The sequence below is a fragment of the Xyrauchen texanus genome, chromosome 10 (assembly GCF_025860055.1).
Source record: "Xyrauchen texanus isolate HMW12.3.18 chromosome 10, RBS_HiC_50CHRs, whole genome shotgun sequence".
In the NCBI taxonomy this organism is placed as follows: domain Eukaryota; kingdom Metazoa; phylum Chordata; class Actinopteri; order Cypriniformes; family Catostomidae; genus Xyrauchen; species Xyrauchen texanus.
The window spans coordinates 5695487-5703177 of NC_068285.1; the positions used below are offsets into that span (position 1 = coordinate 5695487).

The following is a 7691-nucleotide window of genomic DNA, read 5'->3' on the forward strand; positions in this document are numbered from 1 at the left end:
AAAAAATGTGAGGGTGTTGGTCAGCAGATTTATCTGAAGGATTTGTAAGAGTCTGGACAACAATTAGAGTCTTTTGATCAGCAATACAATGAAGACACATTTGTAATTAAATGAAGGAAATATATTATCAATAGATATGCAAGAGTAAATACCACAGCGATTAATAATGCTAATATGATATGCAATGCTAAAGGATCATAAACTAATAACCAAAAGATAAGTAATTAAACATTAAAACAAATAAATGATATGAACACAGAATGGATAAATGCAATGCTGTTGTGGACGGACAATGTGAAGTCATCAGAGCTGTGAATTGTAAAGACCCTCTCCATCGGTGCTCCATCCATAGTGATGGGGCTGTGTTCTTTGTCCTGTCTCCTGTTGTCCACATATTCTAGGAGTGTATTCTGACATATTTGCACGTTATATTTAAGGCAGTTACGATTTGCAAGATGGCAGAAATTCAGACTGGCCAGCACCAGCATTGATCTGGATAAAGTCAGTGTAGATTCTGTATTTAAGTCAATCTGCATATACATTATTAATCCTTCTGCCGACATCTTACATATGCATGCAACAAATACATGTTAAAGGTGGAATATCATCAGGTCACATGATTTTTGAACATTTAAAAAAATTATAAAAAATACACAATATAATATTTTCAAAATCGAAGAGGTGTACGGTGTTATAAGTGTTTGTGAATAGAGAGCAGGTGATGTGACATCATCAGGTCACATGACCAGGAAGTTATATGGATTTGAAAATAAAAGTAAATAAAAACAATTATAAAGTTACAATTCTAAAGAAAAAAGATACTTTAGGTGGAATTGTGTTATGTATACATGTGCTATAGGAGGTTCTGTTAGCTATAAGTTAAATGAAATTTCAGCTACATTACATTATTATAACATCATTACGTATCCTAGGGAATAAGCCATTTATGTCCCAACGTTTGAAAATGGATCTTTTGAAAACGCCGTTTTCGCGTTGTAGTGTGGACTGTGAAAACGGATGCATTCGAAATCGATGACGCGTTTCTAGTCATGTGACACATTCAGTCCAAAACAAGATGGCGAACGACGTTGTATCTGGGCTACTCTCCAGTTTGATGGCGTTGTTCAAGATTAACGTCAGTTTGTAAATACTTCATCTTACATTTCTTCAAATGAGGCGGGATGTTTATTCGCAGTTGTTCAGCGGCGGAACGCGAGGACAGTTTCAAAGAGGCGGGAAGTAAATAAACGCCTGAACTTGTGTTTCCGGATTCAAGTAAAACTCCGTCATTAAACTCCGAGAAAGAGAAACTATTAAAACAGGATCCATTTTATGACGCAGGAAATTACACGACGAGAGAAACAGAGAAAAGTTTGACAGTTTTTGTTCCACTGAATTGTCTGAAACAATCAATAAATTCATTGTGAAGTATTTTGTAGGTGATATTCTAGTCAGTAAAGAGGAACATCAACAGTTCTTGACAGGTGAGTACTGAACTGCTGCTAAACAAACCAAAACTCACAAGACAACAATAATAAACCTTTCAAACTATCAGCTACAGTAAGACATCTAACAGATATCTAAGTATTAATCACAGCAGAACAAACAGATACTGAGACTTTTGCTCTTTTATCTGAATTGTCAGTATGTGTTCAGTTTCTTTGCCACTGAAATGTTATTTCTTCTATTGACTTGAAACGTTGCTTTGTTTTCTTCTGTTGAGTCTTCTGATGTTTTCTCTTTATGCTGGTGTTTAACATGTCATAAAAGCTGACAGTCTGCAATTGAACCTCATTGATTCATTTCTAATGGAATATTCTAGAGGACAAATAAAAACAAATATGTGTCAGTATTGAACAAATAAACACGTCACAAATATAGATGATGTCCCGTTTGTTGACAGGTGTTCAGTGGACTGTTCAGATGATGTCATGGACTCCACAAAGGATCTCAGTGGACAGACAGACACAGGGAAGGTCAAGAGGTCAGAGGATTTCAATGCTTTAATAAAATACACTGATAGATATTTCTGATATGCTGCACAACACTACAGTATAAAAACACTGAGGAGAAATGAGAACAGACTGGATTATCTCAAGTATAAACATGTGAAAACAGCTTTAGGGTAAAGTGAGATCTACAGTATGAACACAATCATAAAGACAAGTACAATACAAATAAACAACTTTCTAAACATCAAACTTAACCTTAAATAATGTCATCAATATCAAACATAAGATGAAGATAAACATCTCATAAACACTTTGATACTTACAGACAAACATCTATAAATGATTGAAAAGATGATTGACAGATTTAAGACAGCTGTCATCAGCAGATATCAGCATCAACTGAGTAAAACCAGATGCACCACCTAGTGACACAGAAATAAACTACAGAGAACAGAACAAAAGTCTTTCCAGCTTTAGTGACATTCAGATCAGATCTGCTGTGTAATGTCATGTGCTCAAATATATCTTCATCAAATAAGCAGAAGTGAAATTGCTGAATGTTGAACTAGGACTGTGCATTAAACATGACCAAACAGTTCCTGTGTGTAACATAACAACAACAACACGACATCTTCCATAAAACATCAGCAATGTTCAGCTGGTTAGCATGTATTTCAGAAGTCTCATGTTCGGACTGTTTGCACACAACTTTACAGAGAAACTTCAGGAAAACTACAATCTCCAGTGTGCTGCTTTTCACTGTCCTAAACCAGAAATATTCTCAAGATGGAAAGAATTCAATGTAAAATGAGATGTAGTCATTTTCTCTAAGTGACCACTGCTACTAAAAATAATAAATATTGATTTCAATGACAACATGACACTGAAAACACTGGAAAAGAACATGTTACCCCCTTGAAGAAGAGAGAAATATTGGGAAGAGTAAAACTGAGAAACTGATGAGAGGAAAAGAGTGTTTGTGAGAGTTTGTAGTTTTTAAAACAGTGTTTAATTGCTGTTGTGTTTTAGTGTCATTCATGGAGAATCTCCTGAATCCAGCTGTGTGTCCATGAAGAGTGACCGGTCAATGGATCCTCCACTTAGATTCAGTTCAGGAGCCCCTTGTGCTGATGTGAGGTGAGGACTCTCATGTTGACTGACAGTATGAACGTGTACACCACAGTCTGAGGGACCATTAGAAAGAATCCAGTGTAAAAAATATAAATCTAAAAGGAAATATGCAATTATAATAAAAATAATGAGTCCTTCTACAGCTGATTGCTTTACTGTAACAGTTTCATTGGCATCTCTTCACAAGAGCTCATCTTTATACTGTACAGTAATATCATGTGAACATGACAGAGATGATCAGACATGACAAGAGATTGTTCCTCAGGTTTATCACAGGACATACAGTCTGCTGGAGATCACAATGTTACTAAAAAAGGACATGTTGACTATATGTTACAGTATGTTTCCACCTGTGCTACAGTAATCTGTGTCTGATGAAGAATATGTTGTAGGGATATGTGTTGACACTTTTTGACTTTTGTTTGACAGTATTTCAGTGACACTTAAAAACTGAAGAAATTGTCTCGTACTACATTGAATACGACACAATAAAGAGGCTGTTTATGTTTTTAAATTAATTCTGGTCTCTGTAAAAAAAATGCAAGATCCTTAAAAACTTCCAGTGATCTTGTAATCAGTTGCAATTGCATGGGGCCCCGGACGTCGAGAGGGCCCCCACACCGGTAGGAAAGCTCATCAAAAGCGCTTGAAGTGACATGATGTTCTGGGTACACACGTGAACACACCGTTGTCAGCGCTCTCAGAGCGGTTCATGTTAGAAGCTGCTGGGTTCAGGTCAGCAGGACTTTGGGTTTGTAATTTATGAAAAAATATTCAGAACTTCTTTCACTCACACGCTCAGATACACGTGAACGGATGAGTTAGGGGCCGTTCACACCAAACGTGTTATTGTGTGCGTCTGCTCTGTTGTTTCATTGTTTTTCAATGAACACGTGCTGGACGAACATCCTTGACTGCTACACCGCGTCTCTGTGTTTCTTCAGTGTGTCACGCAGTGACCGTGTAATGAGGCAGACGAGAATGAGGATCTAAGTGCAGCTTTTAATGAACACAAAAGATGAACACGGTAACTCAGAGTGTAAAGAAAAACCAAGAACAGGGCTTAGAACAAGACATGAATACATTCAACAACTGACAACCGGTGAGCAAACAAACAGGGCTTTAAATACACAAAGGACTAATGACAAATTAAACACAGGTGAGGACAACAGGAGACAGCTGGCAGTGATGAGGGCAGGGAATTATGGGAAGTGTAGTCCATGGGAAACATTAATTGATGGTTATAATATTAATAAATACCAACTAAATTCCAAAATGTTACTGGTGAAGTAGATTCTTGCACATCCTGTTCACAAAAACAACAACTGGAAAACATCATTCATTATAATTAACTAGATTTTTATTTCATTAAACATTTTGAATGTACTTTGCTACAACGGCTTAAGATGAATTTAAAATTATGATTTAAAATCAATTTTACGTAATTTAAGCAACTATTTTCTAAATGGGGCCCCGGGTTGGTCGGTTGCTCGGGGCCTCAGAAATCGTAATCCCGCCCCTGCTTGTAATGTCCCGTTATGTCGTGTTTTGTGTTCTGAATGATCAAATAAAACACACGTCCTCACTGCAGCTTCAGGATTTCTCAGTTCATTAAAAATGAAAATTGTGTCATAATTCACTCACCCTCATGCAGAAGACACAAAAGCAGATATTTGAATGAATATGGTGAGTGGTCTTGTTAATACAATGGCAGTGGAGAGTGCCTCACTTTAAAGCTTCAAATAAAAGTATAAATGTGTAATTTTTCACTGTAAATCTTGACGTCTGTTGTGCATTCATGAGTGCTGTGAGAGATGTTTGTTCACAGCGGCTCGAGTGTTTATGTGAGAACTTATGTTGATGTTAGTGACATTGCAAGTTCTCATGTGACATATAATATATAAGACTCATCATTAAATGTGTTTTATTGCACTGGATGTTGAAATTATGTTTTCAGATTACTAAAAAACACATGAACTAAACTCTGTTTAATTGCTGTTTTAGTGTCATTCATGGAGAATCTCCTGAACCCAGCTGTGTGTCCATGAAGAGTGACGGGTCAATGCATCATCCACTTCACTTCAGTTCAGGAGAGTCTTTGATCAACTACAGAAACAAACAGGATGCATCAGAGTCAACTGCTGGGAAAGTGCCATTGGACTCCATTTTTGAGGTGTGTGTGTGTGTGTGTGTTTGTGTGTGTGCGAGAGTGTGAGAGAGAGCAACACTGTTTTTTTTAAATACACACTGTCATGTCTCATACACTTTAGTAAGCTTTACAGCTTCACCCTCATCTTAATAACACACACACACAGGGGCGGATCTACCGGGGTGGCATAGGGTGGCAAATGCCACCCTAAAAGAATACCTTGCCACCCCTGCTGCCACCCCAGTTGGCAGCAAAGTTATGGCCAATTTGACAATTCTGAGCCTTGAATCTCCAATGTCCGACTGCACTGAATGCAGCACGAGATGACGCCAGAGCGGCAAGAGACTGATCAGTTTGGAAAAATGTGTGTTAAAGCGATGTCCAGTACCTCGTTTGAGTGCCGTGACCTATTTATTTCCACAGTGTATTTATGCTCACTTTAGTACAGCTCAGTCCATAGATCTTCATGCATAAGTTTTTCTTTGTATAGTTTCTTCTTGTACAAATGCTGCGTACGCTTGCTTCCCTCTCACACATCTGCCTGTCATCACCTGTGTCTTATCTTAATGCCTTTCCGGTGATAATGCCCTTACTTCAATCATACTTCTATCTCCTATTAAGTGAGATCACATTGTATGGTCACTTATTCCTAATATGAACTGTTTTACATGAAACCTCAAATGCAAGACATTGATTGCATGAGATTAAGTTTGTCTGTATGAGTTTGTAAATGGCAGCCTGTGCCCTTTTGTAGTGTGTACATACTATTTCTCATCAAACTGTAATAAACATGATTAAATTAAGTATATATAAGTCTGCCATATGTTGCCACCCCTCAAAAATTCCTGCCCCCCTCTCGCCACCCCATAAATATTTTTCTAGATCCGCCCCTGCAAACAAACACACACACACACACTGATGAATTCAAGACAACTAAAGCACAAATAAAATGAGTGGTGATTCTTGTCCACTGATCCTTCAGTTCTTGTCTGTTACTGAATGAAGTTTGTTGTTTGAATGTTCACTGATTTCAGGAACTTGAGCACAAAATCATCTCTCTGATGAAGAAAGAGCTGAAGAGTTTCAAGAGACTACTGATCTCAGATTCCCCAGCATGCTCTGAGAGAGAGGAGGAGGATGATGAAGGTCAGAGCAGAGTCAGAGAGGGGTTTCTGAAGATCACACTGCACGTCCTGAAGAAGATGAAGCAGACAGACCTCGCTAACACACTTCAAACCAGTAAGAGCTCGCACTCACGTCACTATTACATCACGTCACCTTCAGAGGAAACACACAGTGTCTGGATTCACTCAATATTAGTGAAAGAAAATAAACTTAATGTCTAATGACCATTAAACATCAATATCAATTATAATTCCCATTTCTTTTCCTCTTTACATCAGAACTGATTTCTGTGCATCAACAAAAACTCAAAACAAAACTAAAAGAGAAATTCCAGAGAATTACTGAAGGAATGTCAAATCAAAGCAGCTCAACACTTGTGAATGAGATCTACACAGAGCTGTACATCACAGAGGGAGGGAGTGCAGAGATCAATAATGAACATGAGGTGAGACAGATTGAGACAGCATCCAGGAGAGCAGAGACACAGGAAACACCAATCAAATGCAATGACATCTTTAAAGCCTTACCTGGACAAGACAAAGCCATCAGAACTGTGCTGACTAAAGGAGTTGCTGGAATTGGAAAAACTGTCTCTGTGCAGAAGTTCATTGTGGACTGGACTGAAGGAAAAGCAAATCAGGATGTTCACTTCATATTTCCACTTCCTTTCAGAGAGCTCAATCTGATGAAGCACACAAATATCAGTCTGATGGATCTTCTTCATCAGTTTTTCACAGATACAAAAGAACTGAGAGAATTGAAAACATTCCTTGATGACTACAAAGTCATTTTCATTTTTGATGGTCTGGATGAGTGTCGACTTCCTCTAGCTTTCCAGAACAATGATATTTTGTGTGATGTGACAGAATCGGCCTCAGTGGATGTGCTGCTGACCAACCTCATCAAGGGAATCTGCTTCCTTCTGCTCTGCTCTGGATCACCTCTCGACCAGCAGCAGCCAATCAGATTCCTCCTGAGTGTGTTGACCAGCTCACAGATGTTCGAGGCTTCAATGACCCTCAGAAGGACGAGTATTTCAGGAAGAGAATAAAAGATGAGCGTCTGGCCAACAGAATCATCACACACATGAAATCATCAAGAAGCCTGTACATCATGTGTCACATACCAGTCTTCTGTTGGATTTCAGCCACTGTTCTCCAGAGACTGTTGAGTGAAGCAGAGAGTGCAGAGATCCCCAAGACTCTCACTCAAATGTTCACACACTTCCTGATCTTTCAGAGCAAACTGAAGAGCCAGAAGTATGATGGGAAATGTGAGGTGGATCTTCAGCAGGCTAGAAAGAGGATTCTGTCTCTGGGAAAACTGGCTTTTCA

The 7691-nt window shown here is 38.5% G+C and overlaps 1 protein-coding gene across 4 annotated transcripts in view; it reads left to right on the forward strand.

The window, feature by feature from the left end:
* Window positions 1-1073: 1073 nt before the first annotated feature.
* The window catches only part of LOC127650395 (NLR family CARD domain-containing protein 3-like), a 141003-nt gene continuing 134385 nt past the window's right edge, over window positions 1074-7691 (forward strand). The window contains exons 1-4 of one of the 4 annotated variants that reach the window (XM_052135809.1): window positions 1074-1484; window positions 1904-1984; window positions 2982-3089; window positions 5088-5256. In XM_052135809.1, the coding sequence (XP_051991769.1) occupies window positions 1932-1984; window positions 2982-3089; window positions 5088-5256 (330 nt within the window). In that variant the 5' untranslated portion in view covers window positions 1074-1484; window positions 1904-1931. Of the gene's footprint in view, window positions 1485-1666; window positions 1985-2981; window positions 3090-5087; window positions 5257-7691 lie in introns of those variants that run through there. The other 3 variants (XM_052135810.1, XM_052135811.1, XM_052135813.1) reach the window with 3 other exon arrangements.